General features: G+C 35.4%; 1 protein-coding gene across 1 annotated transcript in view; it reads right to left on the reverse strand.

Annotated features, from left to right (window-relative positions):
- Positions 1-5,115: 5,115 nt before the first annotated feature.
- PI4K2B (phosphatidylinositol 4-kinase type 2 beta) overlaps positions 5,116-26,464 on the reverse strand; it is a 38,804-nt gene continuing 17,455 nt past the window's right edge. The window contains exons 8-10 of the mRNA XM_036763707.1: positions 24,930-25,063; positions 19,706-19,765; positions 5,116-7,398 (exon numbers count right to left, since the gene is read on the reverse strand). Coding sequence (XP_036619602.1) covers positions 7,225-7,398; positions 19,706-19,765; positions 24,930-25,063 — 368 coding nt within the window. The 3' untranslated portion in view covers positions 5,116-7,224. The remainder of the gene's footprint in view (positions 7,399-19,705; positions 19,766-24,929; positions 25,064-26,464) is intronic.

Raw genomic sequence — 26,464 nt, forward strand, 5'->3', positions numbered from 1 at the left:
GTGAGATGTTGGGCTACACTTAGTTTCTGCCAAACTGTTTTCCAGTTCTCCCAGCAATTTTTAATGGTGAGTTATTGCCCCCAAAGCTTGGATCTTTGGGTTTATCAAACATTAGATTACTATGGTCATATAATACTATGTATTGTGTCCCTAATCTATTCCTCTGATCCACCACTTTATTCTTAGCCAGTAATAAATTAAGATGATTACCACTTTGTAACATAGTTTGAAATCTGGTACTGCTAAGCTGCCTTCACATTTTTTAATTGATTCCCTTGATATTCTCAACCTTTTGTTCTTCCAGATGAATTATGATTTTTTTTCTACCTCTACCAATTAACTTTTTGGTAGTTTGATCCATATGACACTAAATAAGTAAATTAAGTGGAATTCTCATTTTTATTATATTGTCTTGGTCTTCCTATGAGCAATTAGTATTTCTCCAATTGTTTAGATTTGTCTTTATTTACGTGAAAATTATTTTGTACTTGCATTTACATAATCCCTGGTTTTGTCTTGGCAGGTAGACTTCTAAGTATTTTAGACTATCTGCAGTTATTTTAAATGAAATTTCTTCCTAGCTCTTCCTTCTGAGTTTTGTTGGTAGTATAAAGGCTGATGATTTATATGGGTTTATATTCTGCAACTCTGCTAAAGCTGTTAATTGTTTCAACTAGTTTTTTAATTGCTTCTCTAAGTATAGCATCGTATCATATGCAGAGTGATAGTTTCGTCTCTACCTATTTTTATTCCTTCAATTTCTTTTTCTTGTCTTATTATTATAACTAGCACCTCTAATACAACATTGAAAAATAATTACACTAATGGACATCCTTGCTTCACCCTATTCTTACTGGGAAGTCTTCTAGTTTATCCCCATTACAGATAATACTTGCTCTTGGTTTTACTTATTATAGTATCAAGTAACATATAATATGTTATAATATATAATAATTATATATCGTTATGTTACTCATCATTTTAAGAAAGGCTCCATTTATTCATATGCTTTCTAATGTTTTAAATTTGAATAGGTGTAATTTGTCAAAAATTTTCTGTATTTATTGATATAATTATAGGATTTTTGTTGTTTTCCTTATTGATATGGTAAATGATGCTTATAGTCTTCCTAATATTGAACCAGCCCTGAATTCCTGGTATAAATCCCACCTGGTCATCATGTATGATCTTTGGGATATGATGTATTGCTGTAGTCTCCTTGCTAGTATTTTTTTTTAAACTTTTGTACTGATATTCATGGGGGAAATTGGCTTGTTGTTTTTTTCTTTGTTTTTTGCTCCTTCTGGTTCATGTATGAAAACCATATTTGTGTCATAAAAGGAATTTGGTAGGATTCCTTCATCTATTTTTTCAAATATTTTATATAGTACTGGGATTAATTGCTCCTTAAACGTTTGGTAAAATTCCCTTGCAAATTCATCTGATCCTGAGGATTTTTTCTTAGGGAGCTCATTTATGGCTTACTCAATTTTTTTTTTCTAAGATAGGGTTATTTTCTCTTCTGTTGATCTGGGCAAATTTACATTGTTGTAAATATTCATCCATTTCACTTAGATTGCCCATTTTACTGACATATATTTGGGCAAAATCTAATAATTGATTTAATTTTATCTCTACTGGTGGTGCATTAACCCTTTTCATTTTCTATACTGGCAATTTATACTGGTTTTCTTTTAAATAAAAATAACCAATGGTTTATCTGGTGGTTTTTTTCATAAAACCAGCTCTAATTTTATTAGTTCAATAACTTTAATTTTCAATTTTATTAATCTCTCCTTTGATTTTAAAGACTTCCATTTTAGTGTTTAATTGGGAATTTTTAATGTGTTTTCTGGTTTTAGTTGCATGCCAATGCATTGATCTACTCTTTTCTTTTATTGATGTATTCATTTTCTCCTAAGTACTGGTTTTTCTTCATCTCAGAAATTATGTTGTCTCACTGTCATCATTATTCTTAAAGAAACTGTTTCTGTGATTTGTTCTTTGACCCACTCATTCTTTAGGATTATTTAGTTCCCAATTAATTTTTAATCTATGTTTCCACAGCCCTTTATTGAATGTCTTTTTTTTTTTTTTGCATTTTGGTTTGAAAAGGGTGCAATTAATGTTTCTGCTTTTCTGCATTTGTTAGCTTTTTATGTCCTAATATGTGGTTAATTTTTGTGAAAGTGCCATGTACAGCTGAGAAAAAAGACATACTCCTTTCTATATTCAGTTTTCTCCAGAAGTCTACCCTATCCAACTTTTCTAAAATTCTATTCATCTTCCCAACTTCTTTCTTACTTATTTACGCTTAGACTTATCTAACTCTGAGAGGGGAGAATTGAGATTCCTCTATTAGTATAGTTTTATTATTTCCTCTTGTAAGTCATTTGACTTTTCATTTTAAGAATTTGTATGCTATGTCATTTTGTCAATAGATGTTTAGTATTGATATTACTTGTCTATGGTACCTTTCAGCAAGATGTACAGTTTTCCAGCTTATCTCATTTAACTAGGTCTATTTTTCCTAACAAAATTGACTCATTCCCATGCTCCCTATGTAGGTTCCCTCCAATTGGCCTGATAACAATAGAGTTCTTAAGAGTTACATGTATCATCTTCCCATGTAAACAGTTTAACCTTTTTGGGTCCCCAATTTCTCTGTATTTACCTTTTAAGGCTTCTTTTGAGCCTTGTTTTTGAAAGCCAAATTTTCTACTCATCTCTGGTCTTCTCATCAGTAATGCTTGAAAGTCCTCTATTTCATTAAATATTAATTTTTCCACCTGAGGGATTATACTCGGTTTTATTGGGTAGATGACTCTCATTTGTAATCCTAACTCCTTTGCCTTCTGGAGTATCATATTCCAAGTCCTCTGCTCTTTTAAATGGTAGTTGCTAAATCCTGACTGTGGCTAAATGATATTCAAATCCTTTTGGCTGCTTGAAATATTCTGACCTTTCATTTTGGGATCCCTTTTAGGCAGTGATTGGTGGACTCTTTGAATTTCTATTTTACCCTTTAGTTCTAGGATATCAGGGCAGTTTTCCTTTATAATTTCTTGAAATACAATGTCTAGGATCTTTCTTTGACCATGACTTTCAGACAGTCCAATAACCCTTAAATTACTTCTCCTCAATCTGTTTTCTGTCATTTTTCCAAAAAGATATTATTTCATATTTTCTTTTACCTTTTCATTCTTTTGACTTTTATTTTTTGATGTCTCATGGAGTCATTATAAACCTCCACTTGCCTAATTTTACTTTTTATGGAATTATTTTCTTCAGTGAATTTATTTTTATCCATTAAGTTTTGTACCTCTTTTTCCATTTGTCCAATTCTGGTATTTAAGTGTTATTTTTTCAGTATTTTTTGTCTTCTGCCAATCTATTAATTGCCTTTTCCTAATTTTCTTGCATTGCTCTTATTCCCCTCCCCATTTTCCTCTACTACTCTTAATTTTAATAACTTTTTTAGCTCTTCCAAAAATTCTTGTTGGGTTCGCACACAATTCACCTCCCCTCCCCCCCCCACCTTTGAGCCTTTGTTTGTAGCTGTTTGGACATTGTTGTCTTCTGAATTGATGATTTGATTTCCCGTTACCACAGCAGCTTTTTATGGTCAGGTTCTTCTTGTTGTTGCTTGCTTATTTTTCCAGTCTATTTCTTGGTTCCATTCACAGAGTGGGGAGGATGGGGAGGGGCACTTTCAAATTTCAGGCTTTTTCTGAATTGCTGTTTTCAGATCTACTTCTGAGGGTTTGGAAGTTTTTGGTACTTCCATGATGGTGTGATGAGGAAAGGTGTGGTCACTGCTCTCCTGGTCTACACTCTGGTCCCTACTCAGGAAGGGCCCTTACTCTCTTGGGACCAAAATCAACACTACTCCTAAGGATCCCTGATCCCTTGTGACTGCAAAGGAAGTACTGCTCCTTAGGGTCTTTGCTCCTTCATTACTGCAAGAGCTTCTCTCAGCTTGAAAAATGACCAGAAAGCTAGTAAAGGTCATGAAGTTTCCAAACAGCACCCTGTCCTAACACAGGGGGTCTCTTGTAATTTTTTTCTGACCAGTTGTTGGATCCTTTACCATCTCTGTCTTGAGAACTCTCAAAACTGCAACTACTGCTGTTGCTGCCTCCAAGGCCCACAGCTGATTTTGGTGCCATGTGGGCTCCAGGCAGTCACCCACCCCAGTGTCACAGGCCTCTCCAATCTCCTAAGCTGTTTTGGGTTAGAAAAAATTTCTTGTCCTACCCTTTTCTTGGCTCTGTTGTTACAAAATTCAATTTGAGTCTTTATTTTAATGTTCTTTGGAGGAGAATGTTGGGAGAACTTAACTGCTTTCTCTACGCTGTCATATTGACTCTGCTCTTTTCTTGATGAGGTGGCATGAGGGAGCATGGCATAATGGAAAGCATACTGGTACTGGAGCCAGAGAACTCAGTTTGCATTCCTGATTCCAACACTAGCTAGCTCTATGACAGTGGATCTAGAATTCTCAAATATAGACTTGATTTACTTCAGTATCTTTTTCTATTATTAATGCAGATATTCCGTAACATGAATTTGCCTCTAAGAACTATTTTGATTACATCTTGTAACAATTAGTAAGTAGCATCAGAAAGGCAACATTTTGTAGCGGAAAGTATGGCCCTTCCCTTTTAGGGGATTGGTAAAATCCAAGCTATTTCTGTAATAATATGGAGACATTTTCATTTCTAACACAGTGAATAACAATAGATATAGTGCTCATAAACACCAGTTCTTTGGAGAGTCCTCAATAATTTTTAAAAGGGGGCCTGAGACCAAAAAGTTTGAGAATTAATGGTGTGTAGGAATCCCTGGTGAGGAAATCTCTACCAATGCATAGTGGCAACTGTTCTTCAACTCTAAAGTCTTAAAAAATTAAATGCCTGAGGAAGATGATTTGGAGATTAACAGAGATTTAGTTACATGTCTCTAAGGAACATATGCCCCCACATAATTCAGGATTTAACTTTAATACTAAGTTACACACAAAAAAGTAAATATTGCTCCATTTATATTGTAATCTACAGTAATGTGCAAACATACATTTTAATTATTCAATAGACACAAGACAAATTTGGTCTTTGAGACAATGATTTTTATTATTTTAAGTCTTCTATTTGGCAACTTCAAATATACTCATTTTAAAAAGTTTTAATGAAGTATTTACATAAGAAATAAGATTCTGAAAAGCTTATAAAATATCACTGTTCTACTGACTTGCATTCAGAATTCAGAAATATTTATTGTGCATATTTCCTTCAGTTTTAAGGCATAACTGGGCCATTTTAAATAGGAGATCCTAATGACGTGCTAGCTTCTCTTATAGCATCATAAAATAATAGCACTGAAGCAAATTTCTGTTTTCCATTAAAAAATACAACATAGCAAAGCGTGAAATACTGAAAAACTAGAGTAATGTTCAAAAATAGCACTTAACACAGGTACTTTTTCCCCTGTATGTCACAACTTTTGGAAACACCAATTTTAATTACTATTCATGAGAAAACAGATTAGGATACATTTTAAATTTTACAACCAACTCTATATTATCCTAAATTGGATGATTCTCTTTTCAGATTATTTGCAGGAGATACCAAGAAGACAATGGTTTCTACTTCATTTCTGTAATGTGAGGTCAGTGGCCTCAAAAATATGCTCACAAACCAGAAGTCAGAAATGGTACCTAACTAGAGAGCCAAGGAATTCTCTATGTCTTACTCTGGCTCAACATCTGAGGAAAACCTCTTTTATACAACAAGCAATTAAAGTCCTCCCTCCACCTTCAGCCTGTGCAAGCAACCAAGTCTGTAAACTCAAGAATGTGAAAGGACGGTTCTGGTGATGGCGAACTGAGTAATATAGTAATGTGGTCACTCCCAGAATGAAGTGGCAAAGAGATCAGTGAGCTAAGTAGTATAGGAGGTAAAAGCTGAGTCTCTTTCTCGCGAAGTCTGATTTTCACATAGCTTATTTTAATTCAATTTAATTCAATTCAATTTGAATTTCAATTCAATTCAATTCAAAGTGTTACAAATTCTCAGTGTCGGATATAGCCAAGTTAAATATAAAAATGCATTTCAGAAACAAATGTAAATGATTTTTAGGATCATCTATTTAACTTGTCTCTATCAGTTGTTCAGATAATTTAAAAAACTGACTTATAATTAGAATACAAACTGAAATATCAAATAACATAAATTAATTTAAAAAAAAAATAAGCTGCTTTAAAGGCTCAGTACACAGTAGGGCCCCAAATGCAATCTCATATATATTTTGGGGTACAATTTTTCACTTTGAAAAATTCATTATTAATAAAAGCAGCTTGTTCTTAGATCCTATGGCAAGACATATAAATGAACATTTAGTGATAAATACTTCAAAGCTTAAGTACCTAGAGACTCATTTTGACACTAGCCAATGAATAAACCCCTCATTTTTCACTCTCAAACTGAATTTTGCACCTTTATTATACCAAGTCTTCTTTGATCTTAGAGAAAGAAAACAGTAATATGAACAATTCTCCAAAAATAATTTTAAAGTAGACACACAAAAGAACAAATGTCTAAAGCAAATTTAACTATTTTTTTGGTCCCTAGTACAAAGAAGACTGTTTTTCAGGTACGTTTTTCAAGTTTCAGAAACAGCAGCTTTTTTTAATGCAATATAACTATTCTAATTCATTTTTCTATTGACTATTGCATTCAAACCCATATGGGTCAGTTTCAAAACTAAGGCATTTTGGAATCTGAAGAAATTTAACAGGGATATTCCCTTCATTTGCAAGGGCAATATAAAGAGTAATCTCACAAACTCACGTTCTCATAGTCAAACTGAACAACAGACATATAATTTTCTATTTTGAATTCCAAAGTGAATAGTCATTCCAGCATATGTAAACTGTAAAATTTTCTTTTAAAGTAGCATCAACACAATAAAGTACATTTATCCTATAAAAATACAATATAAACAATGAGTTACTTGCTTATTCCCTGACGTAGAATCCACAATTTTTGGACACAAAAACTGTAAACTTTTGATTACATTCAAAAAGCAACCTTTTTAAAGATTTAAGTTATCTGAGGTTTTTGGCAGTTTTTGGCAGTTGGAGCTGTGTACAGACATTATTACAAAATCTTTTATATAACATTCGTAATTAAGGGCAAGAGTCCAGTGTGCTTCATCTTACATCAGCTACCAGGAAGAAAAGAAAGGCTTCCTACAATGCACAGTCTGTGTGAATGAATTACTCAAATGGACAATCCGGCCCTGACTTCCACTCTGACTTCGTTCCACAATCACACGCGGCATTTGTACTAGCTGAAGAGGACTCTTCCCATCTTTTAATGCTTGAGTAAGGTTTAAAATCTATAGAAAGGCATAATAAGCAATAAAAAAATCTTTCAATTAATATTTTCCATTATTTGGCCATATACAATTTCCATTTTCTTTTATCCAAGATTCTGGCAAGCAGTCATTTCTATGAAAAGAGGAATCACTGGGATCAACAAATCTCATTTTACCTTAAATTTAAATGATTAATCAAAAAGTTTTAGATAATTAGTTATCTAAACTAGAGGATATCATGAAAATGACATTTTTGGAAGTGATATCATAATATGAATAGCTCAGAAATCTTTGAAAAAGAGAAAATATTCCCTCAACTATGAAAAAAATCCCTATGTGGTAACTGAACAACTTCAAGAACTTCCAAAATAAAGTGAAGAATCAATTAGAGAATGGCTAAAAAAGTTTTAGTATATGATTATGATGGAATACTACTGTACTATAAGAAATGATGAACAGATTGGGTACAGAAAAACCCAGGAAGACTTATATGAACTGATGCAAAGTAAGCAAAACCAGAACATCTTTGTATATAGTAACAATAATATTTTAATGATCAACTGTGAAAGACTTAGCTATTCTAATCAAGACAATGATCCAAGACAACTCCAAAGGACCCATGATGAAAAATACTTTCCATCTCCAGAGAAAGAACTGAACAACTCTGAGTGCAAAATAAAAAATTTTTTAAACTTTATTTTTCTTGATTTTTTGTAACATTGCTATTATAAAAACGTTTCACATGACTTCACATATATAATGCATATCATATTGCTTGCCTTCTCAATGGGGGGGGAGAGAAGGGCTGGAGAGAGGGAGAAAATCTGGAACTCAACATAAAAAATTTGTTTAAAATAAGTCAGTTTTTAAAAAATGAACTTCCAAAATATTTCAGAGGCACAATAAGGAAATTAAAATAGGTGCCAAATCAGAAGGAAGAAATGAACAAACAGGAGAGTAGAAAATTTGTGAAAATAACAAATAATCTATTCAAAGTAGCAGATTCTCTGAAAAGGAGAACAGAAGAGTTTCAACTAAAAAACTGCAGCAGTAGAAGAAAAGTCATCAGAATAAAGTCCAAAAACAAGAAGTTTGAATGAAAACATAAGACCTCTCTACAAGGCAAAGCAACTGACCTTGAAGAAACAATGTACAGAGACAATCTGAGAATCATCACAATTCTTCCAGAGGAACATAATGAAATAAAGTTTGAATGCTTCGGGAAATTTGCACAGTAATACAAAGTGTAATTTAAGAAATTCCTCAGGTGGTCAAATGTGAAAAACACAAAATTAACATACCAAGAAATGCTGTGATCAAACTTTGGAAACAAATATTGCAGTCCATTAGTTAACAAGAAAATACCATCTGAATCATCCATGTCTACTCTTAGATTATGAGAAATGGAAAAAAAAAGGAATAATATTTCAAAAAGCCAAGACTATTGCCTTGTACCTACAAATTAATGTATTTTGCAAAGCTGAGTTTAATCATCAGTAAAAGACAGATTTTAAGATAAAAGGAGATATTTGAAGCACTCCAACATAGAAATCAGAGTTGAGAAGGTTATTCGACCCATAAGCTCATCAAACAAAAGAAAGTTAAGGCAGGTAAATACAGTTAGCAAGAAAAAAAATGGATGAGGAATGATTTGAACTTAAGTATTCTTGACTTCAAGCTCAGTGCTCTATCCACTATTTAGCAGTATCTATCTTCTATGTACCTTGATATTTAAATGTTATCATATCCATTAAAATGTGCACTCCACAGGGACTGTGGGTTCTTCTTGATGTTCTTTATATCTCCAGTGTCTACTATACTGCCTGGCAAATAGTAAGTGCTTAATAACTATCATTGATTGACTAATCTCTAGCAGACATTTTTTCTGATCCTTAAGCTTTCCAAAATAGGAATAATGTGTAAGAGATAAAGCATCTCAACTGTTTTCAAAGTCTTAAGAAACAAAGAACGCTAACAAGGTAACAGTCCAATAAACTAAAAGCACAGAAGGCTAATCCCTAATCTCTAACATGCTCATTTAGTGTCTCCTTCCCTTCCAGCCACTATGATTTGGCAAGAATGTGTAAACTGACCAATTCAGAACAGAAATCACCTTTCCCCACCTTTCCTCACCATGCACTCTGGAAAGTAAGAATCCCGCTTTGCCTGAGGCATGGTATGATAGTGCTATGTTGCAACAATATTCAGCCAGGGCTCAGTTCAGAAGGAATTAGAGTAAGATGCCAGTGTGTGTTTGGGGTTCTACCAGGCCTAAAGGAAAGAGGGACTAGCATCCAGCTACGGCCAATTCTGTCCCCTTTCCCCCTAAAAAAAAATCATTTGGGAAAGAAACTGAACCCAGTGATAAGTAAATGGGAGGTGGCTGAGCAGCTCTGAGGTCCAACCACTGAGGGTACCACAATCCAAGGGGAAGGAGAAAGGACTCAGAAAGTGAGAGAGGAATACAGGGATAAATTACTAAAATTGCCAAAAATCTTAGAAGGAAAAAACTCAGTTAAAGTCTTTGAGCACTAACATATAAATCAACAGGGAAGATATTAATAACAGAAGGGATTGTGGCCTCCAGATTAGATAAATGAATACAAATGTCTTGAATAAATATAGCAAGACAAAGGTAAATCAACACCTAATGAAGCAGAGAACTCTGTGGATTCTCAAGAGAACATGGAATCAGAACAGGATGTTCTTAAATGGTTCAAGATAGAAATAAGAATTCTAAAAGTAAATTTATGGCATTCAAATCATAAATAATATGCAGAACAGAAAAAAACTTGACTGAAACCACAGTGGCAAATCTTATCAAAGAAACAAAGGAGAAGACAATTGGCTGAGAATTCAAATACACAGAAGTGAAGGACAATGTGGACAAAGAGCTGTAAAAAAGCAATAATGTTAAAAGAAAGATGATCTCTATATAAGCAAAACATATTGATCTCAAAGTCAAGGTGCACAGAGATAACAAGGTTCAGAGGTCTTCAAAGGAACAATTTAAAAAGAACTTTGAACATTATAATGAAAGAAATAATACAAGAAAACTCTTTTGAACTTCTCTGAACACACACAAAAAAGCGCTAATTCAAAGAGTCCAGACTGTCTCCAGAAAAAAACCCTATGCGGCAAACTCCAAGATATGAAATGGCTAAATTGAACAATTCCAATGGCAAACATCAAATTCTGGAAGTGACAAGGAGAAAGACCTTCAAATAAAACAAGACTGTTTTGCACCAACCAGAAGTTTTAGATGGGAATGGAATGTACTCTGAAGAGCAAAGAAACTTAAGATGCAGTCCAAGGTGACATATCTTTACAAACCTGAGTCCAATCATCAATTTAAAAAAGAGGGATATTCAATAGACAATCACTGCATTAGTTTGACGGTAATCAAGTTAAAATTATTAGTACTAGAAAGGGTAAACTACAAGCATCATCTTTCCCCGGTTTAGGCCAGTTTTTCCACTCTATCCTCTTCAGTTCAATTCAGGATATTCCTATGTAATAACCAGTAGGAATATAAATCACCACGAATTAAAATACTGTTATTTTATTACACTAACCTATGCTTTTCCCAAAACATATGTCTGCGCTTTTCTGAGCCCAATGTAAAATCCCTTATAAAACAGACAACTGGGAGTTGGAAAAGCATACCAATGAGAGGTAGATTTTATGTATTTTACTCTTTAGATATTAAAAAAAAGTGATATTTCACTTAACTTTGGCAATTTCATCTATCTCTAAATGTAAACAAGTCCCAAAGGAAAACGCAGAAGTCATATCCATATACCAAAATTTAGCCACTCAAAACCCTCCTTGGGAGACTATTCTCAATTTAGGATCAGTTCTAAAAAGATTGGTTATCTGGTTTCTCAGCCCACAAAAGCAAGTAGCAAATAAAAAGGGTTGGACAAAATTAAAGTTACATTAATGGTCACATTAGTAGCAGAAAGTGAAAGCTGACAACCTGGGAGGAGAATGAAAAATTATAAAAAAGAAATGCAAGAAATAAGCAGTCTGGCACCTTTTATTGCTTGGACAAATGCTCCTATCTATATATTATCTATCTATATGGAGTGTTCTACAGAAGGAAAATTCCTATGTATATGAAATCTCTCATAGATCCCAATAGCACCATTGCATTCACAACAGAAATAAAACTGATATTCATACTGAAGAGCCTATCTTCAAGAAAAAATTAAATAAGTCAATTCTGTTTAAGAAACTAGGACCCCAAATGGTTAAAATAAAGTGTAGGTACTTCAAAGGGATTAACTTTATGTGAAAAATTAATTTATCTAGAATTTTACTTTACCCATCAATGCTGGATAAAAGAGGCTGCTCTAGCCAAATTTCCAGGTCTCCATGAATTGAGAAAACTAAAAACCAATACATAAAATATTATAAAATGGAGATAGCAAGAGCACCTATCTCACAAAGCTGATATAGGGATCACATGAAATAGTATTTGTAAGCACAGTGCCTAGCATGTAGTAGGCTTTATATAAATGTTTATTCTCTTTCTTTCCCTAAAATATAGTTTCCTCAGTTGACCACAGCCTTTAAGACGAATTACTTCTATTCTAATTTCTCTATGACCATAACCAATGTAGGTACAATCTCATACACCATTTCTTCACATATACATACACGCACATATATATATATATATGTATATATATATATGTGTGTGTGTGTGTGTGTGTGTGTGTGGATTTATGTATGTATATACACGTATTTATATAAATATATATGGACACACATGTATCTTTAATTTTAAGCAAAAAACATTGTGGTCCTGGCAGATGCATAAGATAATGCTGATTTAATATCACTTTTCCTATTATTATTTTTATTTACAATTTTATCCTATTTCACTCTATATGATGGCAAGATAACTTATAGCCACATCTTGACCCTAATTTACCAGTCACTGAAGAACTTTCACTATTGAGATTTTACTCTTTATTTCATACATTTACCAAAGAAAGTTTCCCAAGAGTTTTTCACACTGAATCAATGCAAAGTTACTGGACTCTAGATGACTGACCATTTCTTTAAGAATTCAACAAAAAAAGTGCTTTTAAGATACCCCATCCCTTATCTATAGTCAAATGAAAAACTGCTCTAAATCACTATTGATTAGAGAAATGCAAATCAAAACACCTCTTAGGTACCACATCACACCTATCAGATTGGCTAAAAACAGGAAATTCCAAATGCTGGAGAAGATGTGGGAAAATCAGAACACTAATGCATTGTTGGTGGAGTTGTGAACTGATTCAACCATTCTGGAGGGCAATTTGGAACTATGATCAAAGTGCTGTGCATATCCTTTGACCCAGCCATACCATTTCTAGGGCTATATCCCAAAGAGATCATACAAATGGGGAAAGGACCCATATGTACAAAAATACTCATACATAAAAATACTCATACAAAAATACTCTTTGTGGTGGCAAAGAATGGGAAATTGAGGGGATGCCCATCAATGGGGGAATGGCTGAACATGTTGTGAGATACACATGTTGTGATAATGGAATACAACAGTGCTATAAGAAATGATGAGCAGATGGACTTCAGAAAAACCTGGAGAGACTTACGTGAACTGATGCTGAATGAGGGGAGCAGAACTAGGAGAACATTGCACACAGTTACAGCCACACTGTGCGATGACTAACTTTGATAGACATGGCTCTTCTCAGCAATGCAAGGTTCTAAGACAACTCCAAAAGGTTCATGATGGAAAATGCTATCCACAACCAGAGAAAGAATTATGGAGTCTGAATGCAGATCGAAGCATATTATTTGCTCTTCCTCTTTTTTGTTTCGTTTTATATCTTCTTTCTAATGGTTCATTCCATTGGTTATCATTCTTCTTTACAACATGACTATTGTGAAAATGTTTAACATGAATGTATATGTAGAGCCTATATCAGATTGCATGCCATCTTGGGGAGGGGGAAGGGGGAGAAAATTTAAACTCAAAAGCTTGTGAAACAATGTTGTAATAAATTTTTTTCAACCTAAGTGCAAAAAAAAAAAAAGAAAAAAGGAAGAATCATTCAAATACCTAGAGCAGGGCTGTCCAAAATGCAGCCTGCAGGCCTGCCTACAAGCACAGAAATTTACATAAATGCTTCAGTAACCAAAGCTGAGCTATCACAGAGCTCTCATTAAAATGGCAAATCAAAATATATTGTCTATTGTTTCAATAAAAACCTAAGGTTGGACAATCCTGACCTAGAGACTATTCAGTGTTCATGGTTGGGCCATGCCAATAAAGTAAAAATTACATAAAAAAAAGATACCCCACTCCTGTTCACTCTAGTATTGGTTGTTACCTTCTTACCTTCTCTCTTGCCCATCAACACTGTAGGCAAGAAGGAATAGGTATGGTTCTTGCTCTTCATTGCCACTTCCAGATCCTCTCCCTAGCCACTATCACTCAGTAACTTCTTTCTTTTCAGGTTCATTCCATCCAGATATTACCTGTCCAGATCCAGATCCTGACAGTTAGCTAGTTTAATATCTGACTCATATTCTCCCTCTTTAGGTCACTTCCTGCATTTCAATAATCATCAGCTTGTTCCCTCAAATATACTTTTCCAAGTTCATCAACTTCAATTTCCATGATCCTTTTTTTTTTTTGAGGGGGGAAGGCAAGGCAAATGGGGTTAAATGACTTGTCCAAGGTCACACAGCTAGTAACTGTGTCAAGTGTCTGAGGCTGGATTTGAACTCAGGTCCTCCTGACTCCAAGGCAGGTGCTCTACTCACTGTGCCACCTAGCTGCCCCGTCCATGACCCTTTCTTAATATCCTTTGTAGGGTCATAGTACATGTCCCACTCCCTCTGTGTGGGTATATACTGAAGTTCCTTTGGGCTTTATTTTCTTTCTATATATTCTTTTTTTGGTGATCTGATCAGCTCCCATCTACGCACACGATATCAAAATTTTATTTCCAGCCCTCAGCTTTCTCCTGAGTTCTAGTCCCACATCTTCAACTACTTGCTATACATCTCTATCAGATGTCTTATAGTTATCTCCAAATTAACATGTCAAAACAACTTATTTTCCCCAGCTAAACTCATTCTACCTCCTAAATTCCCTACTTTTGTTGAGGACACCACCATTCTTCCAGTTAGCCATGTTTGAAGCCTAGGTCTTCATGCTTGTTCTTACTTGCACTATATTCATTCAGATGACATGTCTTATCAATATCACCTCCTCAACATCTTTTGCATCTATCCCCTTCACTCCACTCACACTGCTACCAATCTAGTTCAGTTTCCTATCACCTCTCACTTCACAGTGGAAATAACTCTAATAGCCTACTGCTTGATCTCCTTTCATTTTCCACCTAACCCATTTTCCACAAAGGTGCCAAACTGATATTCTTAGAGATCTGACTGTCATTCCTGGTCACTAGCAGAATTTTTATTTCTCCAAAAAAAAAAAATCTAACCACTATGTGTCTTAAAGTTTATAACCTTGTTTTTTGTTTCTTTGCCCTTGAAGATGACCTATGTATTCTTTCAATTGGTGATTTGTTTTTTGTTCTCAGAAGTTCTGGGCTATCTTCTTTTATTACAGTGTTCAGGTCTTTTTTTTTAACTTGTGTTCTTCTCAATCTGTTTTCAAGATCAATATGATTGACTTCTATGGACAGCATGTTTTATTTTAATTTATTGTTTTTTGCCTCTCTTCTTTCACTTCTGTATATTTGTATACCCAGGAGCCATCACCAGTAGTCCTGACCTAGGTCTGATAGCTCTGGAGGAGAGAGTGAGTCTTATGACTTTGCACAGCTCTGCCTCACTTAAATCCAATTCACTTGCAAGTCAAGACATCACTCTCCTGATGTCCCTGATCCTCCTCAAGAACAAAGGATGGGGGACAGACAGGTGGCGCAGTAAATAGAGCACCGGCCCTGGAGTCAGGAGGACCTGAGTTCAAATCTGGCCTTAGTCACTTGACACACTTACTAGCTGTGTTACCTTGGGCAAGTCACTTAACCCCGCTTGCCCTGCCTTTCCCCCTCCAAAAAAAAAAAAAAGAACAAAGGATGAACAACAACAATTTGTATACCCAATCAGTTCTCTCTTTTGTTTCTTCACTGAGACATATCACCATCGATTCAAGTTTTCCTATTTTGCCGATTATTTCTGGTATGCAGGCCATAAATTCTGCACTGACAATTCCCATTTCTTTTTCAAACCATTTAGGAATTCTTTTGTGGTTCTATGGTCTCCTTGAAATCCACAGGGTCCTCTGCTTCATAAGGTGCTAAATAATGTCCCTTTGTTCTGAAGTATTTATTCACTGAAGCCTAAACTTATTTACTACATCTGGAGGTCATATTTCCTTCTGCTGTTAATGTCTTCCCTATTGGTTTATATGCTCAAAGTCTTTGAATTTTCTTCCTCCTGAAACTTTCAGTCTTTTTTTTTCTTTATTTCCCCCTATTGCTCACCTTCTGACTCCTTCCCCACTGACAGTAGTTTCCTTAGGGTTAGATCTCCAAGTGTCTCAGCCTTCTCCTATGCCGAACAATACATAGTTGACCAGCCTAGGTCTCTGCCCAAGTGACTTTCTGGAGAAACACAACTGGCCCTAGTTGGGTGGTGGGCTGTCTCCCTCGGGCTTAATAGAGTGCCATAGTCCCTCACACATAGTACCCTGTCCTGTTCCCTATGTTTCTCAGTTCTCTGGCCCAGCAACACAGAACACTTCTATGCTGGTACTATTGTATCCAATCATTTGGACTTTTGACTTTCCAAGGAGGTGTGTGTGTGCATGTACAAGGCACATGAAAGGGTGAGGTTGAGCTCTATTACAAGCTGAGACAGATGTCCTGCCCTGTTCCTTCTCTTCTTTCACTCTCCTAAAAAGCTCTGTTGCAGCAGAGAACCCTAACACAGCACTGGCCATGGAGGACTCAGCAAATTTCTCAAGTTTGGAGCTTAGATCTCTGTGGCACTAGAAAGATGGGAGAGGAGTTTCAGAGTGTGGGGATGCATTCTAATGTAAGCCCGTGGTCTGAGTGACTGGGACAGCTTTGTTGCTGAGGGCATGGTAGGTTATGGGGGAGAAGGTGCACTGAGCACAGGTTCATGGGGGTTTTACCTTTTTTGGAGTTCTTGTTGTCCTACACTATAAAGATAGGTGAAGTTGCTTTATCTGTGGAACATAATTTCTGTTTTTGAGAGCTCTGAGAGATCATCAGGATCAGAAAAAATGTCCAGTCCTCCAGCTTGTTGGTCATGTAACCAAGAAATCCTGTGTTACTCAAAAAAGTTTTAGCAGTTTTCTATTTTCTCTAAGATAGAACACAAACTCCTCTGTTTGGTATTTAAAGCCCTTTAAAATCCGGCACTAACTTTATCTTTCCAGGTTAATTACACACAAATCCCCATAATGAACTCTACATTTTAGCCAAACTGACCCACTTCAAATTCCTCATACACAATATTTTGAGGAGGTGGAGCTAGGATGGCAGAGCAAAGGAATCAATACAGCCAAGCCCTAGAAAATGTATAAGACCAAAAACCTAGAAAAAGTCAGTAATTCATTGTTTAGCAAGTCAGCATGGGGAGAAAGTATTTAGGATTGGACCAGAAGCATGTCATGCATGGAGTACTTCAGAGCTCAGGGAGAAGATGTGTACCCTTGTAAGACTAGGTTCCAGATTCATAGCAAGGAACCCACAGACCCCTACTGGCTTACTGTAATAGGGAAAAGTGGCAATTGGCAGTTTTGTAGCCCACTACCACAGTTCTAGGTTAAAAAAAATCCAGGGTAGACTAAGAAGGAGACCTGTGCCTCTACCAATACTCTCTGGCAGGGAGGCCCTGGGTAGTGGACCAAAAAGCTCAGAAGCAAGCAGCAGTGATGTGGTTCAGACCTCAGAAGCAGAGTGGGGTCTCATTTTACGCATCTAGCCCTGCCTGTGGAAGAATAACCAGGGCAAGAATTCCAGACAAAGGGGAGCCTATAATTCTGTCACTCTGAACCAAAAGAGCTTTCCAGCTAGTTGGAAACTATACTCAAACAGCAATCTACCGCTGCTCAGATTGAAACCCAGGTCAGGCACCTGCAGAGTTCAGATCACTGATGGTCTCAATGTGCTCTGAGTCACCGATGAGCTAAATGTTAGTATGAATGATTATGGCTTGGACAAGAAGGTTGATCCCAAGAAAACTATACTGATCTTTGACCTCGGAGGTGGTACTTTCAAATCTCCATCCTCAACATTGAAGACGGCATCTTTCAAGTCAAGTTCCATAGTACAGGATACTCTGGTTGGGGAGGACTTTGACAACTGTGTGGTGAACTATTTATTGCTGAGTACAAGCCTAAGGACATGACTGAGAACAAGAAGGCTGTCCACCTCCTCAGTCTCACTTGTGAACATGCAAAGTGCAGACTGTATTCTAGTATTGTAAACAACTCCTTTAATGAAGGTACCAATTTCTATACCTATCACCTGCACCCACTCTGAAGAACTAAATGTGGACCTCCTTTATGGCACAAAGGAACCCAAAGGAAAAGGCTTTAAGGGATGCCAAAACCTAGTCACAGATCCATGATTCTACTCTTATCCTCAAATTCCAAAAACTTCTACAACACTTCTCTAGGGGTAAAGAGCTAATCAACAGTAATAATCCTACTGAGGCTATTGCTTATACTGTTATCCAGGCTGCCATCTTATCTGAGGATAAATCTGACAAAGATTTACTGCTGTTGGATGTCATGCTTTTTTTCTCATTGATATGGAAACTGCTGAAGAGTTGTGAAAATTCTTATCAAACTTAATGTCACCATGCCCCACAAAGCAGACAAAGTCCTTCACCACTTACTCAAACAACTAGCTTCCTGTGCTTATACAGGTTTATGACAATGACAAAGGATAACAGACTATTTGGCCAATTTGAGTTCATAGGAATCCCCCTCTACTCTAGGGTGTTCCTTAGATTGAAGTGACCTCTGACATTGATGCAAATAACAATCTCAAATGACATTCTGCTGTAGATAAGAGCACAAGCAAGGAGAATAAGATCACCATCAGCAATGACAAAAGGCTACTCAAAGAAAGAACACATTAAAACATGGTCCAGGAAGCTGAGAAAGGCAGAGAGAGATATCTTCCAAGAAATCAACTGAATATTATGCTTTCATAAGAAGGCTGCAATGAAGGATGAGAAACTACAAGGCAAAATTGATGATAAAGACAATCAGACAATCCTTGACAAATGTAATAAAACGCAATAAATTGACTTGATAAGAACCAAACTGTTAAGAAGGAGGAGTGTGAGCACCAGTAGAAAAAACTGGAAAAGGTCTGCAATCCTACCATTCTTGAGATGAATCAGAGAGTGGGAGTCATGACTATAGGTATGTGTGGTAGACTTCTTATTGATAGAGTAGCCCATCTAAAAGTATCTGCTGGATCTACTACTGAAGAGACTGACTAAATGCACTAAAAAAAAGAACATTTTCCACAACTTTTCAAAAACTGAAGGAGCCAAATTTGTAGCAAAGGTTGTGTGAAGAGGCAGTTTAAAGATGAGCTTCTGTGTAAATTCTAGGCATTCTGAATACTTGAATGTGTGCAGAGGGAGAGAAGTGAATAATATTGTACTTTATCAGCATTGTAAATATGTAAATATTATAAATAGAGAAATGCAATTCTTGTCCTGGAGAATAGAAATCTACTTAAAATTGGCACTATTAAGAAAAAGATATTATTGGATCTTGGAGTGGACAATTTCAGTTGTGTAGAATGGTGAGAAGCCAGACTGCAAGGGGTTGAAGAATAGGAAGTGAGAAAGTGGAGGAAATAAGTATAGATAGCTTTTTCCTAGGATTTTGTCTGTGTGAGGACCGTGGTGATAGCTTGAAGGGATAATAGGGTCAAATGAAAATTTTTGGATGAGGGAAATGTGGACACATTTAAAGGCAGTTGGGAAAGAGCAAACAGTTATGCAAATTTTGTCAGATGTTCTCAATTTATTGATTTTGCTGAATTTTTCCCCTTTTTCTTTAAAAAATTCTTGTTTTAAGTGATTGCTCTCTTGGAGGGAGGAGGGTAAAGGAAACAGGGAAATCTGGGTAACATAAAATCAAAAAGATATCAATAAAAATGCAAATAAACATATAAATGAAGACCCATCCTCCTTTCCCTGCCTCCATTCAGGGAAGAATAAAAGAACTGGCATGCAATAGTGAGGGCCCAACTGAAACTGGATAAATTTAAGCATCATAGTTTCTTTTCTATACAATAATTTAAATATTGCAAAAAAGATGACCTACCTGGCCTCTCATTACAGACATCTGATTTTCAAAAGTGGTTTTGTCAAATCCTTTATCAGTCTTTATGACAGAAAGAAAAAAAAACATTACAAGTTTCTTAACAGCAAGATCTTGTCTATAAATTATTTGCCTTAGCATGAGTAATAATGAATTGTACAATTTAATTCAAATTCACAAACTTAAATGATCAAATTTGATAATTGAAAACAAAAAGCAGCGTGAGTTTAATTCAAACATAAATTCACTGATAAATAACATCATACTTATCCAAAGTTAACTTTGCTAAAATTTAATTTTAGAAAACAACAGCTTCTTTACAGGAGTACTGTAGTTTTATTTCTATTTAACATTTCTAAGCATACTCATGATATTTAACTAGTAACTATTTTTTTTGGCTAGCATTATGAGACTAGTGGAGCAGAAAATACCAAGATTTTAGGATATAAAACTATTAGAAATCTAAAACGTCTTTGTTAAAAGACACATGATTTCTGTGTAAGTAGATTATAAGACATCTGTACCTTAGTAAACTATCTTCATGAATTTCTGTGACAAAAGCAACTCATCACCTGATGACTAACCTTCTCATGATTTGGCCTCACTGAACTTAAATAAGCTGACTCTTAGACAATAAACTCATTGTCCACTGCAGAGCACATACTCAGAAGTCTTTTTGTATCAAAAAGCCCTCGATGTGCTTTTTTTAAATAATTTTTTTCAATTACCAATCATCTATATCAAGCTACAACGAGATGGCTAGGTGGCACAGTGGCTAAAGTACCAAGTCTGGAATCAGGAAGACACATCTTCATGAGTTCAAATTTGGCCTCAGTTACTAGTTGTGTGACCCTGGGCACTTACTCCTGTTTGTCTCAGTTTCTCATCTGTAAAATGAGCTGGAGAAGGAAATGGAAAAGCATTCCAGGATCTCTGCCAAGAAAACCCCAAAAATGGAGTCATGAAGAGATGGACATGACTGAAAAACTACTGAACGATACAACAACAAAAGCTGGTATCTATAGGTGTTTTCTTTCTTCTTTGATCTCCTTGGAATATATGAGTAGTAGTTTCTGGGTTAACAGAAAGGTATGCAGAGTTTAGTATCTTTTGGGGCTTAACTCCAAATTGCTTTCCAGAATAGCTGGACTAATTCATGGCTGTGCTGTACCAAATATGTCAACGGGCCTGTTTAACCACAGCTCCTCTAACATGTTCATTTTTTGGTCAATTTTGCCAATCTGATGTGAGGTGGATTTAGATTTGCTTTAATTTTTCATTTTTCTAATTTTTAGTGATTTGGTGCATTTTTTTTCACATGTTTATAAAAAGCTTTGAATTCATGACTTGAGAACTTCTTGTTCACATTCTTTGACTGTTTATCAATAGGGGAAGGTCTCTGATTCTTATAAATTTGAATCAGTACCTTAAATATCTTGGGAATAAGATCTTTGTCAGTAAAACTTGCTGCAAAGACTTTTTTCTAGTTAACCATTTACCTTTAAATCTTACATGCCCTGGATTTGCATAAACAAAAACTTTAATTTTATGTAATAAATATTATCCATTTTATCTTCTATGATCTGTAACCCTTGTTGTTCATGAACTCTTTTTTAGTCATAGATCTGAAAGGTAATTTCTTCTTTGTTCTTCTAATTTGTTCATGGTGTGTCTTTTTAATCATACATCCATTCAGAGCTTATCTTAGTATACGGTATGGAATATAAACCTGATTTCTGCCAGACTGATGTCTAGTTTTCCCAGAAATTTTTGTCAAATAATGAATCCTTACCTCAGTAACTAGCATCTTGGGTTTAGTGAACACCAGGTTCCTTACCTCTGTATGTTTAGTACCTAAACTGTTCTACAAAACAACCACTTTATTCTTTAACCAGAACAAAATGGTTTTGGTTACTATTGTTTTTGTAATATACTTCTGAGATCTGGAATGCTAGGCCCACTTCCTTCTCACTTTTCCCCCATCATTTCTCTTGAGATTTTTGCTCTTTTTTGTTCCTCCAGATCAATTTTGTTATTTTTTCTTATTTAATAAAGTAATCCTTTGGTAGTTTGATTGTTATGGCATAAAATCAAGTTAATTTAGATAATATTATTTGTTATATTAGCTTGGCCTAGCCATGAGCTTAATAACATTGTGCCATTATGTAGGCCTCTATTTCCATAAACAGTGTTTTGTAGTGGTATTATTATAGTACCTGCGTGTATCTTGGTAGGTAAAACCCCAAGTATTTTATGTATAATTTTGGAGTTATTTTAAATGGAATTTCTCTTTCTAATAGGATTATTACTAAACAGAAATGCTAATGATTTATGTGAAATCATTACATCCTACAACTTTGTTGATTCCAATTAATTTTTAGTTGTGCCTCTGGGGTTTTCCAAGTACATCATCATCTCCTTGGCAATAAGTGATAATTTTGCCTATGCTGGTTTCCTCAATTCTTTTTTTCTGGGAGAATATTCTTGCTAGAGCTAGCATTTCAGTGTCACTTTACCATGATCTTACCGGAAAGATTTTCAAGTTTATGTGGTCTTGGGCTGAAAAGATAACCTGCTACAGTTTCTCCAAAGATTCCCCAATCACTACTCAGTCTGACATTCCTAGATCATTGCTAGAGTAGTTGTGGGGGGTGAACAGGAAGAAAGCTAAGCTGTATTGCTTCCTCCTGCTCTGCCATGTTGGCTAGTCTAACCCTTCCAGCTCTTGCACTGACTTGTAAAGTCACTAAGAAAAGAGACATCAGTGCCTCAGTTTCCTCATTTATACAATGAAATGGTTGGACCAGATAACCTCTAAGGTCACTTACAACTATAAAACTATTATCCTAGAATCTTCATGCAACAAGACTGGAGTAGGACTTTAGCGAAAAAAAAGTTTTAAAGTACTCAAAACATTTTTTCAACAACTATTACTTTCACTACATGAATGACCTACTTCTTTTTTCTGACAACAGGACTTCTTTTATGGAGACTTTTTTGAACATAAGCCATTATTAGTGATATGTTACTCTCCTTTACACCCACTAGTCATTGTCCCATTGACCTTTGGGTCACTTTCACTTTTAATTCTCCAAAGGTCCATGGGAAAATGAATAGTGGGAGTAAATGTTTCATGTTTTGTTGTCAGAGCACCACTAAAAGAATAATGATATTAAAAAAATGTATTTTTGTGTCAGGGACCAGCTTGAGATTCTCAAAAAACATTTGCAATATCTCAAATGTAATCTTTTCTACTTTTCCCCTCCTATTTAATCCTGGGTCTAGTTCATTATCTATCAAGTGATTAAAATATATGTATTGATGGACAAACTCAAAATGAATTTTCCATCTTGTTCCAAGTCATATTCTAAGCAAAAGACATTCCTCATTCATGTAGTAGTTCTTGTATGGATTATGAGGCCAATCCCTTTCAAGTGGTCATAAATTCCACTGAGAAAATCATATAACATTGTGAGTTTTAAGGCCATTGGCATAGTATCATCGGCAAACAGGAGTATCTGGAGGACATCATCATTTGTATGATTCTTTTTCTGCTTAGATTCTGTGAAGGCCTTCAAGAGAGAAGCAAACATATACTACTCTGTCTTATGACTCACTTTATTTTCAGGGATTACTAAACAAAGTTCTCCATTTTTTGACTACATCAAAGAATCTTGTATTATTTTAGTATACTGACACTGGAGGACTCTTTCAAGATTGCTATTTTTCTTTACTCAAAAAATTTTTAAAAATCAACATATATTAAACACAGTGTAATCTTGCAACCATTAAAATTTTCAGTCAATTATGAGTGGGAAGGAATGGTTGGCTGCAGAAAACTATTGAAAATATTCTCTTCTCATTTTCCTTAAGGATATCTTTGAAGCTTATGCATATAATTTTTAGAAAGTTTTTATTAGGATGAAAAATAGGCAAATGGTTTGGTAGTCATCGATACTAATATCATTTCCTGTCAAATATTTTAAAATTAATCCCAAAATGCTTTCAAAATTGATGACCAATACAGATCTTCCCTGTATATAATTGGTCTGATTAAATCACAACTACTCATCATCTTCCACTGTTAACATTTTGTGAATGACTTCATATAGTCTAAACCAGTGCTTGGCTGCTAGATGTCTCCACCTGGCAAGAGGATCAAATGTCTGCTTATTAATGGGATTTCTGGGCTCCTTTGTTCTCTACATTGTGATGACTGCTTCATACACACATACACACATACACACACACACACACACACACACACACACACACACACACACGCTTCTGTTAACAGTGATAGTTTGTTTTGATGTCTACACCCTTATCCATTCCCCATTTTTCAGCATCAACAGCTTGTCTGAATAAGTCAGCCTGAAGTCACTGTAATTGTCCACTGGGTGCCTTCCAGCCTTTCTCCTCTCTTCTAGTTTGAAATTAATTTTGACTTTTGTTCTAACTAGGAAATGTTTAACAGTCTACATATAGCTTATTTACAAATGACTCTCCCATTTCCTATTAAGTTAGCAAATACTGCAATTTTGTGATGTTACTAAGCACTTGTCATAACCAGTGCCTTCCAACTTTCTTCTGGAAATATTTATGCTATAAATGACACAAGACATCTGAGTATTTTGCAACCCTGAACAATATTTCCAACATATTTGTTGCCATCCTCTCCTATGTTCACCTTAGCACTAAAATCACTAAGTATATGTTGACCTGATTAGAAGAAGCTTGTTGAATTATAAATAGAATTTCTCTTACTCTATGTATCCTGTGACGTGATACTTTTTTTGTTGCCTTTGTGCATTCATGAAAATCAACTCCTCAAACTACTTTAGTATTCCAATGATTACTAATCGTAATTTTTAAAAGTATATGTGTGTATATGTAGATATATATACACATTTGTGTGTGTATATATGTATACACACATATGTGTGTGTGTGTATGTATAGACAGATTATAGTTTTCAGTTTTCAAAGTGCTTTCACATACATTATTTCATTTGATCATGAACAACCTTGTGAGGCAGGTAGGACAAATGTCATTATTCCCAGTTTACAGATGAGGAAACCGAGGATTAAAGAGGTTAAGCAATTTATCCAGGATCAGACAGCTAGCAGAGTGGAGAGATGAGAAATGAATGCACATCTTTTGATTATCAGACCAATGTTTTTTACATTATATCGCACTTGAAAATTTTCAGACAAGATTTAATTACCTTAAAAAGTTCATAAAGATCTTCACATAAATCTTGCACAAAGTTCATATCAGAGATACGTGGGAGAATTAATTCTCTAGTTTCTTCAGAAAAAGGAACTTTTGCTTGAGGAAGCCAAGCCCAATGAAAAGGATCTAATGGGGGAATAAAAGTATTTTCAGTCCACAAGGAAGTTTCAGAAAACTTTCATTTCACAAAATGCCTAGATGATAAGCTTGAATATAAGGATAGGAAATCCATCACACATTGATCGTATATTTCTAAGGGCTGAGGGCAATACTGGACACAAAGAAGGTACTTAATATCTGCTTAACAGAAGTATTTTGATATGAAACTATCCAATACTAGGACCTAGAGATCCTGGAATAAAGTTAGGCAGGCAAGTTAAGTGCCTTACTAGAAATAGTTTTTAAAGGTCAAGGGTTTCTTAACCTAAACATTCATATGTTTTCCAGCCTCAGTCATATCTCTTAATGCAATTTATAATGCCTCAATGCTGGTTACCCCAGCACCAAGCCACTTATTACCCACCACTTGAAATGTCACCAGTGATCACTTTAAGCAATCTTTTATTTTCATAAATTATATATTGAGAATCTGTATTCAGAGATAAATTCTGATGGGTTGGCTGCCCTTCTTTCTCGAAGAGGACCAAAATGACATTACTATGTTGGGGTTGAGGTACAGTGTGTCCAACTATGGCTGATCAGATCAATATAAGCTTGGAAGGCTTTGCTACAGATCGGGCACAAAGAGTCCATATGAACATCTGGAGAGAAGATATCTAAATTTGTGCATCTTGCGTTTCTTCTGAGCTACTGCACTTCTGCTTTGCTCATAGAGTACAGCACCTTCTTTGATGTGGGAATGCCATGTTGGGCAATCCTGTGCCAGTGTCTCCCATTTCTCACAATCAATTCCAAAGTTCTTCAGAGAACCTTGGAAGTGTCCTTGCATTGCTTCTTTTGACTACCATGTGAACATTTGCCTTGAGTAAGTTCTCCATAAAATAGTCTTTTAGGCAACCATACTTTTGGCATTTAAGCTGACTATGTATTATGGGAAGGCATACAATTGCACTATTATCTCCATGATTTGAGAAACAGAAATGAGAGTGGCTAAGAGGTGGTATCACTGGTAAGTGTAGGTAGTACCAATGAAATTTATGTAAGCAGGTACTTTTTTTTTCTATCAGCAAGGCACATCAACTACAATTAAATCTGAAAACAAACATGGCTTAGTTCAGTTCTTCATAGTGATAAACCAAAACTTTTGTTCTACTTTGTTTTAGTCTCCCAGATCTGTTTGCTAATGCCAACCTCTACCACATAAACCAGGAAAAGAGTGAGGAATAAGAAGTCATAGTTTGGCCACAGTAATGTCAATGGAAGTAATGGGCAAAGGAAGGTTCCTAACATAGTGCTTTTCTCTAAAAGGTCTCTTGCCTTTATAGCTACAAATATAGTAACTAGAATTCAAATCATCAGAAGTTAATCATTTTTATACAGATATTGACCCAAAATTTAAAGTTACTA

Source organism: Trichosurus vulpecula, chromosome 6 (genome assembly GCF_011100635.1).
Source record: "Trichosurus vulpecula isolate mTriVul1 chromosome 6, mTriVul1.pri, whole genome shotgun sequence".
Lineage (NCBI taxonomy): Eukaryota > Metazoa > Chordata > Mammalia > Diprotodontia > Phalangeridae > Trichosurus > Trichosurus vulpecula.